Here is a 23,369-nt window from a genome sequence, read left to right on the forward strand (position 1 = left end):
CTTCCCTGCAATCTCCGTATCATCCTTAATAACCCCTTCCATGGCCTCATCATCTAAGGGTCCAACCACCTCCCTGGCAGGCTTTCTGCTTCTGATATATTTAAAGAAGATTTAATTATTCCCCTTGACATTTCTAGCTATGTATTCCTCAAGCTCTCTTTTTGCATCCCTTATTGGACTGGGTCTCATGATCCATGAGACACGGTTTGGGGCGGTGAGCGCAAAAAGCGGGCTAAGCCCGCTCTCAAGCGGGGAGGGAGCCCTGGGCAGCCAGATTGGCCACCCACACAATTGTGGGCTCCAATTGCCCCCCGCAAGCTTGCCCCAAAAGCGTGCAGGGCATGCTGGAAAGACCCCCGGAGCCAGGAGACGGCTTTTTGCCTCCCCTCCGGGGGTCTCCTAGTGAGTAGCCACAGCGTGGAGCCACGCTGCAGCTACTCACGATCCAACAACCCAGGTTTGCGGAGCGCTCGCTCCGCAAACCTGGGCTAAGGGGTGGGCTACTTGAACAGGTTAGCCGCTCAAGAACCACCGGGCTCGGCTGCAAGCCCAGTGTTTCTTATGACTGAAGACAATCGGGCTAGCAGAGGCTAGCCCAATTTTCTTCAATCGTGTTAATAGCCCCATTGTCTCCTGCCATTTCTTTTGCCATAGTTTATGTTCCTTTCTGTTACAGCTCTGTTACAGCTCTGTAACATCTCTGATTTTTGAACTCCCAAATCTATGGTGAAATCTGAAGACACAGAATCTGCCGTATTTCCTTGGGAACTGTATTGTAAGCAGCTTTCAGGGCAAAGAAAACTATGAAAAGCAGAGCTGCAAGGACAAGCGACAACAGAACCTCTATAAAGGAGGCGAACCACTTGAAATATGGACAGGAATTTCCACTGCATAAATATATTTCTGATCATTGCTGGTAAATCATTGCAATTGTCCCATAAATAAAGGAGGGAGAATGCTGCTGGTGTTGTAGATTTCTCTGCCTTTGTTTGGAACACCTTTTTTTCATGCCAGAAAAGCAACTAGACAATCTTGCAAGTTGCTGTTTGATGTTCAATATAATTTTTTTTAACTGTCTGGGTTTTTTTGTGGGGGTTTTTGGCAGCTTAAATTCCTTTGTTGCAAATGCAGTAGAATGCAGATTGTAATTCTCAGTGTTTCTTTCAAGGAAATGTTAAATGCTAGGCTTGTGCAAAGTTGGATCAGTAAAATCAGAACCCCCTAATTGAAGGGGTTTGGAGAAAGTCCAACAATATGTGCAGCAAGGAAGCGATTTTATTCTGTATGTATTGCATCTGCAAGTTTTTGTCCAGCAGATCAGTTCTGGATTCTTAAACCACTAAGAATCCAGAACTGATCTGCTGGACAAGAACTTGCAGATGCAATACATACAGAAACTCAAGCCCCTTCTGTTTCAAATCTGTTTCTGGAAATAATGTTTCACTGATGCATGTAATGAGTTCTTTGCAGATAAAATCTCTTGCATTTGGGCTGATCTAGACAAAAATATTTCTGCAGGGCCAGTTAGGGAAGTGTCCAGCAATCTCTTCTTGCAATATTGGAGAAGATCAGTTTTAATTCATGACTCCTGAGGATCTGGACAAGATGCTTGGAGAGGTACAACCTGTTTTGTTCCCTTACCCAACATGGATCCCTTACCCAACATGGCTAATTTTCATCTTGCAAGGTTGTTGGAGCTGGCCTAGTTGATATTATTAATACCTCCCTGAGGAGGGCAGGATGCCACCTTGTTTTAAGATGTTACTACAGGCAATAATGGGCTGGATGAGGGATAATAAACTGAAGCTGAATCCAAGCAAGATGGGGTTCATAATCTGCAAGATGAGATAGAACTTCCTGTTGTGGATGAGGTTCACTCCCCCAGAGTGAACTTGGTTTATAGCTTGGGAGTGCTCTTGGATTGTAGCTTGGGAGTGCTCTTGGATCTGGGTCTCACTCTGGTGGAGGCTGTGGCCAAGAGCGCCTTTTACCAGCTGTGATTGATTTGACAACTCCACCTGTTCCTTGAGGAGAATGACCTAAAAACAGTGGTACAGCTGCTGGTAACTTCCAGGCTGGACTACTGCAATGCGCTCTATGTAGGGCTGCCTTTGTACGTAGTTCGGAAACTTCAGTTAGTTCAAAATGCGGCAGCCAGATTGGGGTATCCCAGAGAAACCACATTATGCCTGTTCTTAAACAGTTGCATTGACTGTCAATATTTTTCCAGGCAAAGAACAAAGTGCTGGTTATTACTTTTAAAGCCCTGAATTCTTAGGTCTGGGTTAACTGAAAGAGTGCCTTTCTCTACAAGATCTGCACTGCTCTTTTAGATCATAAGGAGGGTTCTGTCTCCGGGTTCTTACACATTCCTAGCCACCAGTTCATCTGGTGGCAACCTGGGATTGGGTCTTCCCAGTTGTCACCTCTGGGTTGTGGAACATGCTCCCTATGGATATATGAGGATTATCTTCATTGGAGGCCTTCAGGAGATCCTTAGAGCCCAATCTTTTTAGCCTGGCTTTTAATGATATCTAGTTTAAATTTAAATTTTAATCTGGTTTAAGTGGGTTTTTAAGAAATTTTAATTGTTTTGTTATTTATTTATTTTAATGTAAACCGCCCTGAGCCACTTTAGGAAGGGTGTTATATCGATTGAATAAATGAATGTAATTAATTAACTAGTTATTAATTAATTTATAGACCCAAATTTAAACACCACTGTTTGAGTTGGACTTTTCTGACTCCTTCCTGGAAAAAATGGAGTGTTGAGTTTTGTTTTGTTTTTTGTTTTTATTTTTTATTATTATTAATTATTATTATTTTGGCAATTCTCTGATGTTATATCACTTCCTGTTGGATTCTCTGTCGTTCTGTGACTCTCTGGTGTGTTTGTGTTACATTCCTTCTCGTTTCAGAGTGCCTAGTAAGGCATAATCCAAACCACTCACGAAGTTTCTCAGATTCAGAAGGTTGTCAATCCGCCGTTGCTTCGGAGCCCTTTCTTTCTCACACTTGGGGCTTTTTCCATCTTCGTTTATGCCCCATTATCATGAGAGTGATCAGCAGTTGCCCGGTCTCTATCCAAATGACTAATTATTTGTGAAGAAGAAAGTGGAGAAGGGGAGGGAGGGGAGACCATATCCAATCCACCTCTGTGCTGCTGTTTCCAGCTTAAAGATCATGGGAGAGCTTCAAGAGAACTGCTCACCCGATGCCATCTTCCCTGGTTTCAGAGTGAGTACTGCAGCTACTTAAAAAAATAATTTCCCCCTTACTCTGACGCCGACCCCAACCCCGATCCAATCCCAACTCCAACTCCGATTTGGGGGGGGATCCAAAAGACCCCAAACCGACATTTGCAGCATCGGAAAAGATCGGGTGGGACCTGAGTGGGACTTTTAGGTCTTTGCACAGGCCTATTAAATGCACACACTCAGAAATTTTTCCAGTCTTGTCTAAGTTTCATAGAAGCTAGTATAAATCCTCAACAAAATATTGCAGTATATTTCTAGAATGGAAAAAAATGGTGGATATTGTGTGTGCACATGTGCACAGACAATGATCAGTGGATTGAAAGATTTAGTGCACAAGCTCCCCCTATACCTCAGGAGAACTGACACACATATAGTTGTTTTTATGTTATTTGTGGGTGAGATAATTACTCAGATACATAGATATGTGGAATGACTGGAGAGAAAATTGAAGAGCTTTAGGCCTCTTTCCCCCTCAGAAGCAGCAAGGGCTGTGACTGCCTTGAGGGAGTATTTTTCAAACTGAAAAATGTCCCATTCTGTTTGTTCAAGACCTCCTTGCCCTCTCCTCACCACTGTGCTCAATTCGGTCTGCCCACCTGGTTATCTGTTAAGTGCCTCCTGAGTTCACAAACATTCCGCTCCGTTGAGTTATAGTGGGGCAGATGCAGTGTGGGGGCGGGTTGGGTTGTTGGTCTGCTTTGATGGACCAACAGTTGAATTGGTATAAGGCAGCTTCCTATGTTCCAATGATCCCTTTTATCAGACAGAAGATGTAATAGCGTGGGAAGGATTAAATCCTAATATTACATTCTGTAACTACTAAATAAATGCATTGCTTTCCTGCACTTACTTTCAGGCTTAAAACCCATTTTTCTGAAATGTCTTGCTGTGGAAATCAAAGATTGTTTGTTTACTTGTTTCCTCTGACAGTTAAGCACTCCATGCAGAAATGCTGAAAAGAAATGGGGTTTTCAAGGCTCCCAGCCCTTTAAGAGCTAATGAGCTTGTGCCAGTGCTGGAATATATGAGTTTTCTGCCACGCAGCCAAGCTTCGGGGCTCTTTGGTTCTCATCAACTCTAATTTTCTTGCCTACATGTTCTTAAACTCTGGTTTATTGCACAAGTCACTCCGGCTGCTCTCGTGGATATGTTTTTTTTCTGCTGGGATGCCCGAAGCCATTGAACGAGCAAACTTTCATACTTTGGCTTTCTGAAGCGAGGGCATTTTGCAGGCGAAAAGGCCACACTTTATTACACTGGCATTGTCTCCCCTCTCTGGGTGAAGGTGGAAGCACAAGAAGATCCTTCAGTGACAAAAAATTTCAAGGTCTACCCATAGTGGGGGCGGGGGAGGGAATGAACTGGAAGGCATCATAGCAAATATCAAGGTGAAAGGATTAGAAATTTGCCAAGAAACACAGCAAAGGAAAACTAGAGATGCTTTGAAAAAATGCTCCTCATCTGAATTCCTCCCAAGATTTTAATATAAACCGCCCTGGGCCATTTTGGAAGGGCGGTATAGAAATCGGATGGATAAATAAATAATGAAGTTAATAATGAATCTTTGGTGTTCCAAAAAAACCTGGGCTCGAGGGCGACTTTAGGACAATGAGGGAGCAAAAGGGTGGTGAATATTATTACTAGGGGAGTGAGAATTTTGCTATACATTGAGGTCGTTCACAAGACCAGCCCTACAGGGATAGAGCAGGGCTATGCCAGGCTAGAACTGGTCATGTGCAGTGCTGGGATCGCTCCCAATCCCGGCACTCCACCACAGAGTAGCCCTGGTTTTCAACCCCGGCTAAGATAAGAGGACACACGCGCACCACTGCTTGGTCGTGTGGACACACTGGCTGCTTCTGGCAGCTCTAACTGGGCTGTCAGCAGCAATCTTGGCCATAGAGGCCAGGAGAAGGAGTGGCCTGGAAGGGATGGGAGCCGGATTGAAATCGAACCTTCGAACCAGTTCGGTTTGAGGTCGGAACCGATTCAATTCCGTTTATTTATTTATTTATTTTTACATTTATATTTCTGCTCTTCCTCCAAGAAGCCCAGAGCAGTGTACATAGTTAAGTTTCTCCTCACAACAACCCTGTGAAGTAGGTTAGGCTGAGAGATACATGACTGGCCCAGAGTCACCCAGCAAGTCTCATGGCTGAATGGGGAGTCGAACTTGGGTCTCGCTATTCCTAGTCCAACGCTCAACTACTACACCACACTGGCTCTTACTTCTTTGTCATGTTTTCACTTTGTGGATAAGTAATATAGACAGAGGGGAAGGCAAGCCAAGACAATGGAACAGAAAGCGGAGGCAAATTCACCCACACTTTTTAACTAGAATTGAAGTTGTAAACTATTTTAGTGTTTGAATTCCTGTTTGAATTTGTTTTATGTTTGTTGTAAAATGCCGAGGGTCATGAGTTTAAGGCAGTGCACAAATATACTACTACAACAACTACAACAACGAATAATTAATCAATCAATCAACAATTTTATTTGTTAGCCACACCATAAAAAATGTTCTCTGGGCAGCTTACAACACATTAAAACATGACATTAAAACACACACAACATATAAACAAACAAGCAAGCAAGCAAATAGTGCCCTCTATTTACTTACTTATTTCATATTTAGTATATTTGAACGCCATCCCAAGCTCACATCTCTGGGCAGTTGTGCAAATATTCTAAATATAAACCAATAAGTAAAGAAGTAAATAATTTATGCCGGCTCAAGTTTCAGAACCAATTGCGGAAAATCTTCCTTGTAAAATCAGAATCCAGCCACCTAATAGCACAGTGGGGAAATGACTTGACTAGCAAGCCAGAGGTTGCTGGTTCGAATCCCCGCTGGTATGTTTCCTAGACTATGGGAGACACCTCTATCAGGCAGCAGCGATAGAGGAAGATGCTGAAAGGTAGCATCATCTCATCCTGTGTTGGAGGAGGCAATGGTCAACCCCTCCAGTATTCTACCCAAGACGACCACAGAGCTCTGTGGTCACCACGAGTTGACACCGACTCGAGGGCATACTTTACCTTTAAAATCAGAGTTCAGGAGCAATGGGCTGCAGGGAAAGGGAATGAGTGAGCAATTGCCAAAAATGTGGCTTTGGGTGAATGCTTTGCACCCCACGAAAAGCCCCCTGGCCTCTCCTCCCACTTCTGTGCCCCAAATATCCACTTAACACACATTTGCTGCAATTAGGCTAATATCCCCCATCAGCTCATGGGAAGGCTGAGCATAGAGGTTGCCCCCACTCATGGTCCATCCTGGCCAGCAGCTCTTCTGCCCTACTCAGTACAGAGACTTGTAGCTCTTCATGACTTCATGACAAACTTCAGCACTACACAGAATGCCTTTTGTCTCAAAAGCCCCTGTGACCTGGCATTTCCCGTGCCCTTTGTAACCGAGAAGGGCATTGCTTTTCCTGTTGATATCCTTTGTGCATTGAGAAAGGAGGTTGCAAATAGAGCACTGGGGAATAGCCCCATGCTCAAGCCAGAGAGAATGCAGCGGGCGGGGTGGCGGGGGGGGGGAGAGATGGATTTCATTAGCAGCTCAGCATGTGGAGTCACCATCAATGCCCCTTTCAAGTGCATCGTGGGCTCTTTTCCAGTGCTTTTTTGGTCTTCTGGACAAAATCGGTCATATTCCCAGATTGGATGGCACGCATAGTTCCAGGGTATCACAGTAAGCAAGCATCGGGGGGTCACACGGTCTACTTGCATGATGTTACATAGTGAAGAAGAGAAAGAGGTCATTCACACGAGCAGGCAGGTGGGGTGGAGGGTGGACGGAGGGGAGGCTGGTTGAACTCTCACACACACACACACACACACACACACACACACACACACACACAACCGCTTGTCTGTTCCTGGGAGTGGGGAGAGCACCCCCAGACCATCCACACTGCATGGCACAGCACAGAGCTCTGGAGGCCAGCCTCTGGATCTCCCACAATGCACTGCACGATGCTTGCTCTAGGCACCCATCACTGTGTGCAGCCGGGCTGGAAGCAGCCCAAGCGTGCACACAAGCAGGAAGCCTGGGTTAAGGGAGTGCTTCCTCCCTTAACCTTGGTTAAAAGCCGGGCTTGGAACGGAAGCACTGCCCCTCTGGGATCGGGCCCAATCCCAGCTGTTCTCATGCACAGCCTAATCCAGGCGGGACTTCCATAGCCTGGGTTAGGAGCAGGGCTGGTGCTATCATGAGGCCAACTAGGCAGCCGCCTAGGGCACAGACCTCCGAGGGGCGCAGAGTGTAAGGCTGCGGGGTGCAAGTTGGGGGTGCAAGTACTTAGCCTCGCCTAGGGTGCAAAATAGTCTGGCCGCGGCCCTGGTTAGGTGGCACGTGAGAATAGCCTCAGTGGCAAGCAGAACGAGCCCTCGTGAAATATGAAGGAGGGGGGGAGAGGGAGAGAGAGAGAGAATGAGAATCTGTGTTGCATTACACAGGCTGAGACTGCAAGCCTGTAAGCCAGTGTGGTGTAGTGATTGGAGTGTCTATAGTGACCAGGATCCCCAAGCCAGGGATGACTCTAGAACAACTGGTGTGGGGGAGCAAAACGGTGGCAAAGGACGTTATTAGGGGAGTGAGAGTTTTGTTCTACATTCAATACTGATAGAAACAAGGTAATCAGCGTTGGCTATTTATTTGCCTTCTTCATGACGCTTGTTTGACATTTTCAAACTGATGAAGAATATGGGCCGGAGTCCTCTTAGAAAATGCTGTCTTTTGGGATTAGGCCAAACCTTCAGTCTGCTTCTCGGGCTCGGCTTCTCTTCCTGTTCAAGAGCATATGGCAGGAAAGGTGGGGGGGGGGACGGGGGGCGAGATCAGTAGCGGAAGTTTTTGACAGCTGGCTTTTAGCCCGCGTCTCCTCCGGAATGGAGCAGGCATATTCACATGTTGGGCAGATTTGCCCAAAAGTCCCTGCGGGTTATCGGGGAGCACTTCACACACGATTGGGGTTTTTCACTGCTCGTCAAAGTGCAACCCAGTGTATATCTGGGGTTAAAAAAAGCCTCCACTTTTCGCACCGGGGTGTTTGAATAGCACTGAGTTTGCAGTAAAGCCTTGCAGAAAACACACGGTCAAGCCTGCTGTGTGGCAAACTCCCTGGCGAGCTGAAATTTGCAGCATGGGTGACCCTACAACCCCCTACAGGCATTTTCTACAATCCCGATTCTCTACAATCACGAGAACAACCGGGCTGCGCGGGTAACCCGCCGAAGTACCCCGCCCCTTAAACTGGGTTTGCGGAGCGAGCACTCCACAAACCCCTTTTTAAAAAAATCATGAGTAGCCACACCACGGCTCCGCACCGCAGCTACTCGTGAGTAGACCCCCGGAGGGGAGGCGAAAAGCCGGCTCCCGGCTCCGGGGGTCTCTCCAGCATGTCCTGCGCGCTCACGCAGGGCATGCTGGAGCTTCTGGGGGGGCGATCGGCCCCCGCTCCCCCCCAGCACCCGCCGGCTCCGTTACGGGAGCCCCAGCTAATTGTTTTGCGCAGCCTGTTCCTGGTCAGCTGCACTGTGTTCTGGGGTACAGGAGGGAGGGAACGAGGCTTCTTGAAACGGTGGAGACCTTTTAGGGTCATTAAATCAAGCAACAGGAGCACAATATACTATGACAATATACTATGCCTGACACTTTGCTGTAAAGTTCCGGTCTGGTGGGTGGGGGAGTGAATGGGGGAGTGGGAAGTATTTGGGGGGGAGCAGCCTCTACCCCTTGCTACCCACTGAAGCCACCGCTGCCTACAACCAGGCACTCCTTGGATGATCGTGAGCGAGTACAAGACCTTGTGGAGACTAGAGACCTGAGCCACATGGAGGGATTTGCATATTTTTTAAATGAGGCAAGAATTACACATAGGGAACCTGGCCCAGTGCAAAGTCGGGGGGGGGGCGGTTTGCAGGGGAGCCGTGTTGTTGGTTTTTTTTAACCCTACAACGTTTTCAGGAATCCCAGCCATGATTTCCACCGCTGGGGTTGCTGACACATGCAGCAGAGAACACGACTTCTCAATGTATGGTTAACAAAAATTAATTGGGGGAGCAATAAATTGGGACTTTTTGAATGGGATGGAGAAGCACAGGGGAGGTTTTGAACCCCCAGAAACACAATGGGCTTCCACCTATTGGCTGGGATGATGGGGGTTGTAGTCCCACATCAGATGGAGGGCCAATGTTGTGCAGCCTTGAGCCCACATGGGGTTCAAAAGGTGCTCTCGTCACCCTAGCTGGTATAGGGCTAGATTGTGGATAGTAGGGGGTGTGCAAAATCGGATCGGTAAAATTGGAAATAGGCAGCAAGAGTCAACTCTCTCTTTCTTTAGCTGGGGCAGAAGATGGGGGGAACCCATCTTCTGCCCTTTGCCTGCCTGCCTTCCTCTGCATATCTCTTCTTTTTAAAAAAGTTTTGTAAATAATTTTAGGCCGTTTTTCACTCACATGGCCCATTTCCAGGTTTCTCCCGCAAATCTCTGATGTTACATCACTTCCTCTAAGATTCTCTGACGTGAGGTTACTTTTCTTCTGGGTTCACAGGGAGTATCCTGGTTACTTTTAAAAATTGGTTTAAGGTTTAAGGTTGGTCCGATTCTGACCCTGATCCAAACTCCGATCCGAATTCTGACCCCAACATTCAGAAGGATTCAAAGGACCCCAAACCGACATTTGCAGGGTTGGATTTAAACTTATAAAATAACATTCTTTGATACATTTAATAGAATGGATAGAATAATTCTCCAAAATAAAAATATTCTCTCGTATCCTCTCTAATAAAACGCTTGGTGTCCGTCCGTGGACGGACACCAAGCGTGTGTCCGTGCCTCCCTGGACTGTTCTGAGCATGCGCGGAGTCCGAGGAAGACACGACCGCCAACACCCGGCGGCCATGATGAGCCGCGGCGACAAGGCCATGATGAGCCGCGGCGACAAGGCAGAGGCCCCGGGCAGCGGAGGGCCCGGCCGCAGCCGTGGGCGGCGGCGGTGGGTGGCGGGTCCGCCGGGGCCGCGGCGGCGGTGGGTGGCAGGCCTGCCGGAGCCGTGGGTGGCCAGCCCGGCTGCGATGGGTGGCGGGAGGGGGAATGGCGGCAGGGTCCAGACCGGCCCAGGGAGACGGAGGCCGGGCCTGGGGGCGAGCGGAGGCCGCTGCCGCCGCCATTGCCGCCAAAGTCGCTCCCTCCCTCCCAACTTTCGTAACCACCTTACCCCGGCCCGTGACAGTGGAGGAAAGACAGACCTCAACTGAAGAGGGAGAGAGGAGCTCACAAGCAGTGCTCCTCCCTCTGCAAAGGCTCTGCCCGAACTGGCGCTTTAGGCGGAAAGGACGCAAGAGGTGGTTACGAAAGTTGGGAGGGAGGGAGAGAGGGAGGGTGCGACTTCGGCGGCAACGGCGGCGGCAGTATTTTTTTAAAAAAAACCAATAAAGGAGAGAGGAAAAGGCTAGGGCCCGTTATTATAACAGGCTTCAAAATACTAGTTGTAAATAATGCAGGAAAATATTATTTTACAAGTTGAGCCTTGGATTAGATCGGGTCAGACCCGATATTGACATTTGCACCCATGCACAGGCCTACTGGACAATATCCTTTGTGGCCATACTGGTACTAGCTCACTTATACCAATGATGTCACCAGATTTGCTTAAAGTGCTGTTCCAAATGGATTTAGAAATTATCACAAAGGATTCCCATTCAGACTAGAAAAAATTCTTCAAGACAGTTTCATAGACCTTCTGTTCCCCGGCACCCATATGGAACATGAGGGTGGAAATAGGAAATGACAGCTTTAGGAACACAGGAACACAGGAAGCTGCCATATACAGAGTAGGACCCTTGGTCCATCTAGCTCAGTATTGTCTACACAGACTGGCAGCGGCTTCTCCAAGGTTGCAGGCAGGAGTCTCTCGCCCAGCCCTATCCCATTGGAGATGCTGCCAGGGAGGGAACTTGGAACCTTCTGCTCTTCCCAGAGCAGCTCCATCCCCTAAGGGGAATCTCTTCCAGTGCTCACACATCAAGTCTCCCATTCATATGCAAACCAGGGCAGACCCTGCTTAGTGAAGGGGACAAGTCATGCTTGCTAACACCTGACCAGCTCTCCTCCCTCTTAAAAAAGTGAATATTAAAGCTTATAAGCTCTATAGGATATTTCCTCTCTATGTTCATAGGAACATAGAAAGCTGACTTTTACCAAGTCAGACCCTTGGTCCATCTAGCTCAGTATTGTCTTCCCAGACTGGCAGCCACTTCTCTAAGGTTGCAGGCAGGGAGCTCTCTCAGCCCTATCTTGGAGATGCTGCCAGGGAGGGAACTTGGAACTTTCTGAATGCAAGCATGCAGGTGCTCTTCCCAAAGCAGCCCCATCCCGTAAGAGGGATATCTTACAGTGCTCATGCATGTAGTCTCCCATTCAAATGCAAACCGGGGCAGACCCTGCTTTGCAAAGGGGACATGTCATGTTTGCTACCACTCAACTTACCACTCAACTCAGCTCCCCCCAACTTTCTCAGTGTCACCCTCTTTGCTCCCAAGTGTGAAGGATTTGAATCCGAGTCTCACACATGCTGAAGCAGCACTCTCGCTGACACACCAAATCTCCACTCGACTTGAACAGCCCAGCCTGAATGAATCATGCTGGTTATGCTACAATAAAAGGCGAGCCTGCTCATTAAAGTCAAGGAAAAGTATTTATGGCCGACCCATGAGAACAACGGCATTCATTTGCCCAAGCTTTCTGAGTGCTCAGGGGGAAATCCGAGAGCCCGGCAAGTTGACCCAAAATTGCTCGTGCATGGAATGAGCTCTGTGCACACAACAAATTTTGCCCCCTGAACAAGTGCCCCAGCTGATTTTGTTTTATATTCCTCCAGTGAGGCCAATGCCTTCAAAGCCCTCCTTTGCCTCACTCTAACTTATTGGAGAGCAGATCTTGCAGTAGAGAGCTTGAATTCTCCCCATGGTTAAACAGGGTCCACCCTGGTTTGCATTTGGATGGGTGACTACATGTGAGCACTGTCTGGTGTACAAAGTTTCCCTTAGGGCAGGCCTGCTCAACTTAGGCCCCCCAGCTGTTTTTGGACTACAACTCCCACAATCCCCAGCCATAGTGGCCAATAGCCAGGGGTTATGGGAGTTGTAGGCCAACATCTGCAGGAGGGCCGAAGTTGAGCAGCCCTGCCTTAGGGGATGGGGTCATAGCTCAGTGGTTGAGTATCTGTATTGCATCCAGAAGGTCCTGGGTTCCATCCCTGCCCGCCTCTCTAAGCAGGCCTAGGAAAGACTCCTGCCTGCAACCTTGGAGAGCTGCTGCCAGTCAGAGTAGACAATATTGAGCTAGATGGACCAATGGTCTGACTCAGAATAAGGCAGCGTCCTCTGTTCCTAGGTTCTAGTCCAAACTCCTGCTGAAGTGCCCAGTGCAGAATGAAGTTTAGAAATCCTCCTGGTTATACCAGAATTCCGGAGGAGTGAAAAAGAGGGAAGGGCAGAGGAGAAACACTGGAGGAATCCTCTTATCTATATCTATATCTAAGGCGTACCCGTTGCTAATCCCATGTGTGGCAGCTCTAGCAAGAGTTGCAGGTGTGTGGGGGGGGAGAAAAGGGCAGCAGGGGAGAAAACAGTGGTGGTGGGCAAGCAGGCGGAAAAGAAAACAGTGGCAGCAGATTCGGCAGGTGGGGAAGGAAAATGGCGTTGAGTAGGTAGTTGGGGGGCAGAAAACAGCAGTGGCGGGTGGGCAGGGAATGAAAACAGTGGTGGTAGGGAGGCCAGAATAGAGGGGAAAGTGAGAGGGAAGGGGGAAGATGGGGGAGAACTAGAGGAGCAGATACTCTGCGCCGGGCCCAGCCAGTTCCCGTCATTTTCTGTTTCATGTATAGCAATTGTCCTTTCAAAGGTTAGGAGGTGTGTATATTCATGAGATCGCGATCAGTAGGCGCGTGTGACTGCAGGAACAAATTACTCAAACCACCAGGAAAGCCGGAGGCAACACTTAGCTATTAGGAGAGCGAATGACCTTGCGAGATATTAACAAAGAGATCCAGAAGGAAGGGGAGGGTCTGGCTGGGCTCCCTCCGTCCTTGAAAGACGCCATTGAGTGGGTCAGCATAACAAGGTTGGCAGAGAGGTCAGGGAAGCCGAAATGGACCGAGCTAGGTACATAGGGAGCTGCCGTCTACTGAATCAGACCCTTGGTCCAGCTAGCTTGATGTTGTCGACTCTGAATGGCAGCAGCTTCGCCCTGGTTTCCGGCACAAATCTTTCCCAGACCTGCCTGGAGATGCTGCCAGGATTGAACCTGGGACCTTCTGGATGCAAGCAGATGCTCTTCCACTCAGCTACCATCTTACCCTAGGAGTTACATAAGATACTGCCTTCTACTGAATCAAACCATCAGATGTTCTGCCTGAGCTATGGGCCCATCTAGCAAAACTAGGGGGAAAGAGACTAGATGCATTTTGTCCCATGGTTTGTGCTCATCTCATGGGGACATAGGAAGCTGCCATATACTGAGTCAGACCATAGGTCCATCTAGCTCAGTATTGTCTTCACAGACTGGCAGCAGCTTCTCCAAGGTTGCAAGCAGGAATCTCTCTCAGCCCTATCTTGGAGATGCTGCCAGGGAGGGAACTTGGAACCTTCTGCTCTTCCCAGAGCGGCTCCACCCCTTAAGGGGAATATCTTAGAGGCATCAAGTCTCCCTTTCATATGCAACCAGGGCAGACCCTGCTTAGCTACAGGGACAAGTCATGCTTGCCACCACAAGACCAGCTCTCCTCTCATCTCCTCTCAGGAAGGAGAGCTGGTCTTCTGGAAGTAAGCATGACTTGCCCCCTTTGCTAAGCAGGGTTCACCCTTGTTTGCATTTGAAGGGGAGCCTACATGTGAGCACTGTAAGATATTCCCCTTAGTGGATGGGGCCAGAGCTCAGTAGCAGAGCATCTGCTTTGCACACAGAAGGTCCCAGGTTCATCCCTGGCAGCATCTCCAGGTAGGGCTGGGAGAGACATCCGCCTGTAATCTTGGAGGGCTGTAATCTTGGAGGACAATACTGAGCTAGACGGACCAAGAGTCTGACTCCGTATGAGGCAGCTTCCTCTGTTCCCGTGCTGGCCCAGCACATGCCCATGAGGAAGGGCATAGCCATCCAGTGCTGAGCGGCAAGGACCAAGGCCCTCTATGATGCACAGAGGCACATTGGGAGAAGCCTTCCTTTGTTTCAGAATTCTGTAGGGCGTGAAGCCGAGACGGCTTACTCCTGCCCCTTGTGGCTATTTGCCGTGCACGAGTGCCTTTGGAATCTCTACCTTGTGAAGCTCATCACTGGATCTCCTTACATTCCCGATCCTTGGCTCTGTTCCTGATCTCTGTTTTATTGCTTAACCCCGGACCTGTCTGCATGGTTTGATCCATAGCTGTGTTCCTTACCTTTGTCTTTTTGCTGGCCCCGTGGCTCCTGATTGTTTGAGCCCCGGCTGGCCCCGTGGCTCCTGATTGTTTGAGCCCCGGCTGGCCCCGTGGCTCCTGATTGTTTGAGCCCCGGCTGGCCCCGTGGCTCCTGATTGTTTGAGCCCTGGTTCCACTCAGCTTGACCCTTGGCTCCCTGAACCATCTCTTTGAGTTGATTTCTGACCCACCATGTGACTCTGACTCTCACCTCACCTTCTGCCCCCCACTTCTTGGCTGTGTGCCTGACTCTCCCAACCCTGGCTTTGAGCCCTGTGCCAACCAGAGGCTGCTGTCCACGGCTCAGCCCGACACGTCCTGTGGTAATATCCACAGGAACGACAGTCGAGGAACACTAATTGACTTGTCTTCCATCACCGTGTTTTATTAATCATGAATGAGGGTTTCCCCTCCCAAATAAATGAGTTTTACATGTACTTTTAAAGCTGTTGAATCCTTGTGAGACAATATTAGTCAATCAAGCTTGAACTGGGGGGGGGAGTTCACTTTTTTTCATTCTCTCTCTCTTTCTCCACTTTGCTCTTAGCAGCTCATTCTCCTTTGTGGGAGCTGCTACTGGTAGCGGCCATCTTTCCTCCCACAATGCACTGGGCTGAGACAATGAGGCAGGTCTCCTGGTCAGTGAGACCCGCTTTTGCCAGTTTTGTGGGGAGAGCGGGGTACGCCTGTTCTCCCTGCAGACGAGCAGGGCGGGAGCCCTGGGGGGCCGGATCGGGCGAGCGGGCAGGGCATCCTGGGGAGACCCCCCAAGCCAGGAGGCTGCTTTTCAGCCTCCCGCCGGGGGTCTGCCCGTGTGTAGCCGTGGCTACACACGATCCCCAAAAACCGGGTTTGTGGAGCGCCCAGCCTCAATGTCTGTCTGTTGTGTGGGGACAGAAAACAGGGTTGCAGGCAGAGGCAGCTGCTGAGAGGAGTTCGCCTACAAGGAAAGCTCTTTTCAATGCAACCGCCTCTCACCCTTTCCCCCGAAAGGGGACCCCAATGGGGTGAATAAGTGCCTGTACCGCTCCACCCATCTGAACACAGTAAGCACTTACTGTATATCCAAATGGCTGTAAACTGGACGAAACTGACTCAACTGGGTTCAGTTTCCAAACCACCATGAAATGAATGTACACCCATACTGGAGATTACATAGGAACATAGGAAGCTGCCTTATACTGAGTCAGACCCTTGGTCCGTCTAGCTCAGAATTCTCTACACTGACTGGCAGCGGCTTCTCTAAGGTTACAGGCAGGAGTTTTCCTATCCCTACCTGGAGATGCTGCCAGGGATTGACCGGGGACCTTCTGCCTGCAAACAGATGCTCTACCACTGAGATGTGCCCCCTGCCATCCCTTAATCTGAATTAAGCCTCATTGGGTGGGTGGGGGGGACAACCCTGAGACATTTTATTTATTTGCTTTCCACATTTCTATACCGCCCCATATAAAATCACTGGGCAGTTTACATATTAAACACACAGCAACAATTAAAAGTTTAAGTCATATAAAACAAATTAAAATAACCATCATAAAACTTTAAAATCTTATAAACTAAAAGCCTGATAAAGTAGGTGCGTTTCCAGGAATCACTTCAAAAGAGCCAGAGATGAGGAGGTTCTGATTTCATTTGGGAGCACATTCCAGAGCCCTGGGGCAGCCCTAGAGAAGGCCCAATTTGGGGTCACCACCAAATGCACCGGCAGGGACTGCAAACAGACCTCCCGTGATGATCGTAATCGGTGATGGGGTTCATGAAGAAGGAGGCGCTCTCTTAAATATTTTAACACTCTACTAGTCATAAAAAGTTGGTAATGTTTACGAATCTAGGAAGCTGCCGTATACTGAGTCAGACTCTTGGTCCATCTAGCTCTGTATTGCCTACACAGACTGGCAGCAGCTTCTCCCAGGTTACAAGCAGGAGTTTCTTGGAGATGCTGCCAGGGAGGAAATGTTGAACCCTCTGCAGGCAAGCAGGCAGTGCTCTTCCCAGAGTGACCCCATCCCCAAAGGGAAATAACTTACATGTAGCCTCCCATTCAGACCCTGCTTAGCAGAGGGGACAATTCATCCTCTCTACCCCAAGACCTGCTCTAGGAGTGTGCACAAAACTGGCTGTCCTGTTTCAGTTTGGGTCCGAATCAGTTTGGTCTGGTACCCCCTTGAACCCCATTCGGTTTGATACAGGGGAGTTTGTGATCTTAAAAAAAAGTTTTTAATTTTTATTTTTGTACTTACACCCTCTGGGGGGCTTCTCCAAAGCCAGAGGTCCTCCAGAGGTTCCACCTCGCACCACCAGTCTCCATTATGTTGTAAATCGCCCTGTTCAGGCGATTCAGTTTGATACCAGACCATTGAACTGAACAGGTTTGATGTTGAACCTGTCCACCATCGAACCTGTCTGCACATCCCTAACCTGCTCTAGGGTTGTGCGCGGAACCAGCTGGTCCGGTTCGGACCAGCACCCCCTCGAACCTCCCCCCCCGGTTCGGTCAGGGAGGATTCACCAACACTGGAATCTTGGAGAAGCTTACGGATTTCAACAGGGCTCACCACCCCCCGCCGCATGTCTCTGCCGGTTGTAGTGCAACATCCGATCCTGTGTCTGCCCCTGCCCTTTGCGAAAGGCCGATAAGGCTACACAGAAAGACACGGCAGATTAGCACGTGAGCTCTCCCATATTCCGATAACCGCTATCTGATCCAAATTAGATGCAGCAGGGCCAGCTGTAATGAACTGTAGCACGTTGGCAGTGTTTGCTAACTTTTATCTCTCGGCTGGTTGGCCTGCTGTACCTCTAATCCCAGCATCTTTTCATTTAACACTTCCCCATTCCATTAAGAGCTTCGCCTCCTCAAAGCCCCCGGACAGTCGGAGTTCCAAAGGGGCGCCAAAGATTTCCCGCGATGGCACTGCTTTCCTCTAAACCCCCCTCTGTTTAAATTTCAGCCACGCTGCTTGCGGACCTGAGAAGATTGAGAATGGGGCGATAAATAGCACAGGGAGTCCATCCAGAGAAGCTTCCTTATGTCTTAAAGAAATGCATTGGGATGTTCCCATTAGTCGTCCACAGACACACACACGGACCCACAATTTCCCTATGATATTACTTTAAAACCTCGTATATGCCACCATTCTTCACAACAAGGTGGAGAGCTGGTCTTGTGGTAGCAAGCGTGAATTGTCCCCTTTGCTAAGCAAAGGGGCTCACCTCTCCAGATACCAGAGGTTGCCGGACCACGGTTGGACAAAGGTCTGAGATATGATTTACGGTTTGCAGTTGAAACCATGGGTTTGTCAACCTCCGGTTTCTAGGGGTGTGTGGACTAGTTAGACTTGATAGTTAGCCAGATCGAACTGGCCTGGTTTGACCGGTTTGAGTTCGAACCGGATTGGCCCCGATACGAACAGAACTTGTCTGAACCAGTCCGAGGCAATGGTTGTAAATGGAAATCCGCTGAGGAGATTCCCAAATGGTGGGGAGAGAGTGGAATTTACCCTCCCACCAGTGATGGGACAAGATAGGCAAGGGCTCCTGTAGTCCTTTTTTTTTAAAAAAAGAACCCACCAGCCTGCAAAACATCAGTTTGATTCAGGCCTCCATACGGTGACTGCAGAGCATGCAGTGGTCTACATTAGAATAGATAGGCCAGTACTCTTGCACAAGAGCGACTGGTGAGGATCCAAACCCTTCCTGCATGAAGACCTAAACTGGGCGGGGGGGTTAGAGGAGCCCCCTGCCACCGCCACTGCACCACCGCCAGGAAGGTAAGTTCCCCGTTCCCCTCTACCCTTAGAGAATCCCCCTTTGTTAGTAAAAGGGAATCCTCAGTGGATTCCCCTTTAAAAGCATTGACCCAAACCAGTCTGCAAACCAGTTCAGCCTGGTTCAGTGGTCAAACCGGACCAGACCCGATTTGGCCGGAACCAGAACTGGACTGGGCAGGCTCAGTTCAAATTCAAACCAAACCACCCAGACCGGTTCCATACACATCCCTACCTGTTTCACCATACATGTGAATGTGTCCATTATAAACACCAGGGCTGTGCAGTTGGATTGCTCTAACAGGTGTTTTAATGAAAACCGCCCTGAGCCTTTTGGAAGGGCGGTATAAAAAAATTAATAATAAATAAATAAATAACAAAATAAATAAAATGTTGGATCCCATAGAACACAGGTGAGCGTTACAAGCTGGATACCTTTGTCTGTAGAGCCAGGTAATGATGAATATCACTAAGGTGTGCTATGAACCCTCCCTAAGCAGTGCACTACTAATATTGCATACGTCTGCATTGCACATTTGAATATATGGATGTATTTTGTATTTGAGAATATGGCTGCCAAGAAAGGAGGAAGGAAAGAAAGGGAGGGAGGAAGGGAAAGGAAAAGAGAGGGAAGAAAGATGGACAGAGGGATGGAGGAAGAGGGAGAGAGGGAATTAAAAGAGAAAGGAAAGAGATGGAAGAGAGAAGGAGAAAGGGAAAGAGGGAGGCAAAGAGGGAGGGAGGGAAATTATATCTTTCTCTCTGTCTCTCTCACACACGCACACTCACCCTACTGTAACAGATGAAATATGGCAACTCCCAGCTCAGGGTCCACAGGTATAAATCCAGCAATCCAAGCTCCTGAACGGCATGAGTTAAACACATTTTTCCTTTCCTTTTTTGAATAAGGGGTCTGCAAAAATCAAGTAGAACATCATTTCACCTGCCAGGGAGCAAGAATAAATCAGATTTCGGAGGGCGGGCAGTGGATTACATTCAGAGAAAGCATCGTAATAAAAATGATGTTTAAATGTGCCTGGGAAAAGTAATTACATTTCCTTCAGTGGTTTTTACCCTTTTCAGGTTCCTTTGGGGGACAGAAGCATAAAAAAAGGGGGGAATTCAACCCAGAGTCGTTTAACTTCCGCAACCTCGAGCTTCAGATGAAACAGGTTTAGTTTGGACCAGTGAAATGAGCACTCGGGGAAACAAATGTGATTTAAACAGCACAGATTTATAGTAGATGTGCTAGAAATAACAGTGCAGCAGCTCGGTGGAGCGGTTCCCATTTTACAGATGGGGAGGAAACACTGAGGGCTGAATCACAAACAGTTCATGGTTCAGGGGCGTAGCAAGCTTGGAGTGGGCCCAGAGATGATATTTTAAAATGCGCCCCCCCCCACACACACACCTCCAAGTCCAGGGCCTCCACACACCCCAGGCCCCCAAGGATTTAAGCCTGATATTTCAAAATAAGTATGCTGCCTGGAAATACATTTCACTGAATACACACACGCACACTTCACAGTATATAGTGATATACATTGAGTACTATATATTTGTGCTACTTTTAATGCCTAGAACACACTAGAAAGACAAATTATTAAAATGAGCCCCTCGCTGCTGCAGATTAGCAAAGGAGACTTTCAACCATGCAGGGTGAGCCTATGTCTGTTTTCTCAGAATTCTGCACAAATTCAGTCAAGTTTGATTCCAGGAGGTTTTTCACACAGGGCTTTTAAAGCCTTTTAACACATATCTCCTCTGGAATGGAGATGTTGCATTCACATGTTGGCCAGATTGCCCCTGAAGTCCCTGCGAGTTACTGGGGAGCAGTTTACACACAATTCAGGTTTTTCACTGCTCCTTAGAGTGTAGCCTGATTTATATCCAGAGTAAAACACACACACACACAATTTTGTGTTGGTTCTTTGGGACAGCTTCAATTTTGCAGTAATTTTACTCCCAGTAAACTTGCAGTAAAGCCTGCTGTGTGGAGAATTGCAGCCTCAGGCAGCAAATCTAACCACATTTAGCTGGAAGTCCATTTCACTGAAACTGAAGTCCATTTCACTGACTTACTAGCAAGGAAAGGATGTCTACTTAAAAATAAACTCCATTGCATTCAACTGTCTGAGATCCTTCCCTGGTAAGTGCATAGAGGATTGCACATGCTCAGGGATGTCAAGCAAACCAAACTAATTTGTGCTCGCAGCATATTTTGCTCCTTATAGGAGACCAGTTAAGTCCCACTGAAGCAAGGAAGATAGGTGGGGAGAAATAGAGAAAAGAGCAAGAATTAGCAAAATTCCTCAGGAGAAAAAGGGCGGGGGGGGGAGAATGAGGAATCTACCTCTTCTTGGTAAAATTTTAAGACATGCCAGGGCTCAAGGAGCTCCTGGTGTTATGCCCTAGTCTGTGCTAAAAGTCATTCTCCCCAATGTGGAAGTAGGGCTGGTTGTGGTCTCTCACTGTACTGAGATTAAAACCACTCTCTGCAGGTGCTCAGAAGCAGGGTCATCCCTAGTGGGGTGTGGGGCTGGGGGGCAAATCAGCATGTGCAGGGCTGCATTCACATTTCATATCTGACTGATGACATACAGTGTCAATAGCGTGAGTGAGGTTTTTGGACCTGCCCAACCAGCTGGGCATTTCTAAAGCCAAATGACCTAAAATAAAAGCACCACACCACATGCTTCACCGTTCTCACCCAGACCTTCTGGGTTGCAAAAGAACTCGAACATAAGTGCATTTATCAATGAATGAGTGAACGAAATATAAATGAATGAACGGATATAAATATAATATTGTCTGTTCCAGAAGTTCTTGTAATTTTCTGCCCTGCAACAAGCCACTTACAGGACTTTTTAGATAGTTTAAAAAATAAAAACCAGCAAATTTTCCAATCTGTTTCAAATTAAATATTCAGAGACTTCTCAGTCTCCCCCCCACCCTGCCATATCAAAGCCCTACAGCAAGCAAGCAGGTCCCTATATATACTGGGGGGGTTAAGCACAAAAAGGAATTCACTTTTTACCTCCATTCCTGGCAAGGGCTGGGCTGGGCTGGGCTGGGCAGGGGGTCTGCAGAGAACTGTAGTGGGTAAAAGGCAGCAAACACTGGCTGCCTGCCTGCCTGCCTCCTTCCTGCCTCTCTGGAAGCTCCGCCCACCTGCTGATCAGCTGAGGGGAGTCATGTGACGTCTTGAGGCAGTGGGGCCTCAAACAGCAGGCCCTGGGGAAATTGCAAGTGGACCCCTGCTGTCATGGCAACGAGGCACCTTTTTAACGTGGTGACCCTCTTGATTGAGCAGGGGGAGAGCAACTGGCCCTCTCCACCCCCAGCGCAGCATCCCTCCCGTGGCTGCTGCTGGTGTCTGTCTTACGTTTCTTTTTAGACTGTGAGCCCTTTGGGGACAGGGCTCCATCTCATGTATTTGTTATTTCTCTGTGTAAACTGCCCTGAGCCATTTTTGGAAGGGCGGTCTAGAAATCGAAATAATCATCATAATAATTATTAATAATATTACAAAAAGCAGCTTTACTGGGAACAGCCTATATTCTGCGACGATATCTGTAACAACAACGATATTGACAATAAACTCCAGCCATCCCAGGTCCTGGGGAAGGGCTCGGCGTCTGGATAAAACCAACCAGTCAACAGCCCCTATCGGACTGTGTAAACAACAACAATAACAGACGACTGCCTCCCCTCGTCGAGTGATAGTTACGCCCACGTCGCGGTGGTCAGGAGTAGCCGTGGCTCGAGCCAGGAACTGGATAAAGCTGCCCTGTGTGAGGAACCACGGCAGCATGTTTCTCTCTGGAGGAGTCCGAATCCTGGCCAGCTGTGCCAGAGACGGAGAGCTGGTCTTGGGCTAGCGAGCATGAATTGCCCCCTTTGCTAAGCAGGGTCTGCCTTGCTTGGCAATGGGACGGGAGACCACGAAGCTATCCACACGTGCAGGCCGCACTAGGCGAAGGAAGCCCAGCCCAGTTTGGGCTCATGCCCGATCCCAGCAGCACCTTAGCAGCAAACCTGCCTCCGGAGCGACCCTCGTAAACAGGTGAGTGGGTGCCTTCCTGAGCCTGTTTTACTGATTTTCTGCCAGCCCCAACTGGCAGATTGTGGGGCTCCCAGCTGGCTTTGGGGAGGGGAGGGGGGATCCCTATAATGCACCGTGCACTCACGAAGTGCATTATAGAGGTTCAGAGAGCGGGGTGGGGTGACGCAACCTGGCACCCTGACCCTCCGAGCAACTGTCAGCAGCCAGCAGTCATCTGAGCAGCGGTTCCGGCTACCTAGCAGCAAGAAGAGGGTCATGTGCTGGGGAGAGGTGAGCTGGTCTGGTGGTAGCCAGCATGACTTGTCCCCGTAGCTAAGCAGGGTCTACCCTGGTTGCATATGAATGGGAGACTAGAAGTGTGAGCGCTGGAAGATATTCCCCTCCTTAGGGGATGGAGCCGCTCTGGGAAGCGCATCTAGGTTCCAAGTTCCCTCCCTGGCAGCATCTCCAAGATAGGGCTGAGAGAGATTCCTGCCTGCAACCTTGGAGAAGCTGCTGCCAGTCTGTGTAGGCAATACTGAGTTGGAGAGACCAAGGGTCTGACTCAGTACAAGGCAGCATCCTATGCCCCTATCGTCCTTGGAGGTCCTCAGTCACATGCTCCCTCTGTCTGAAACGTTTGGGAGACTTTAGGTGTACAGCGTAAATCAGGGATAGGTCGATTCTGGCACTCCGGTTAGTGCTGAACTACAAGTCACATTATCCATATCCGCAATTTTATTTATTATGGTAATAAGATTTATTTATTATGTTTGTTTACACAGTCAGACAGGTGCTATTGACGGGTTTGTTTTATCCAGACATCGAGTCCTTCCCAA

General features: G+C 48.7%; 1 protein-coding gene and 1 long non-coding RNA gene across 7 annotated transcripts in view; one reads left to right on the forward strand and one right to left on the reverse strand.

The window, feature by feature from the left end:
- AJAP1 (adherens junctions associated protein 1) overlaps positions 1–23,369 on the reverse strand; it is a 233,696-nt gene that overhangs the window by 201,896 nt on the left and 8,431 nt on the right. The window contains exons 1-2 of one of the 3 annotated variants that reach the window (XM_053280913.1): positions 21,523–21,611; positions 19,275–19,398 (exon numbers count right to left, since the gene is read on the reverse strand). In XM_053280913.1, the coding sequence (XP_053136888.1) occupies positions 19,275–19,370 (96 nt within the window). In that variant the 5' untranslated portion in view covers positions 19,371–19,398; positions 21,523–21,611. Of the gene's footprint in view, positions 1–19,274; positions 19,399–21,522; positions 21,612–23,369 lie in introns of those variants that run through there. The other 2 variants (XM_053280911.1, XM_053280912.1) reach the window with 2 other exon arrangements.
- Positions 21,711–23,369, forward strand: part of LOC128338451 (uncharacterized) — a 155,258-nt gene continuing 153,599 nt past the window's right edge. For all 4 annotated transcript variants that reach the window (XR_008312631.1, XR_008312630.1, XR_008312633.1 and 1 more), the window contains exon 1: positions 21,711–22,551. This is a non-coding gene — a long non-coding RNA (uncharacterized LOC128338451). The remainder of the gene's footprint in view (positions 22,552–23,369) is intronic.

Source organism: Hemicordylus capensis, chromosome 16 (genome assembly GCF_027244095.1).
Source record: "Hemicordylus capensis ecotype Gifberg chromosome 16, rHemCap1.1.pri, whole genome shotgun sequence".
Lineage (NCBI taxonomy): Eukaryota > Metazoa > Chordata > Lepidosauria > Squamata > Cordylidae > Hemicordylus > Hemicordylus capensis.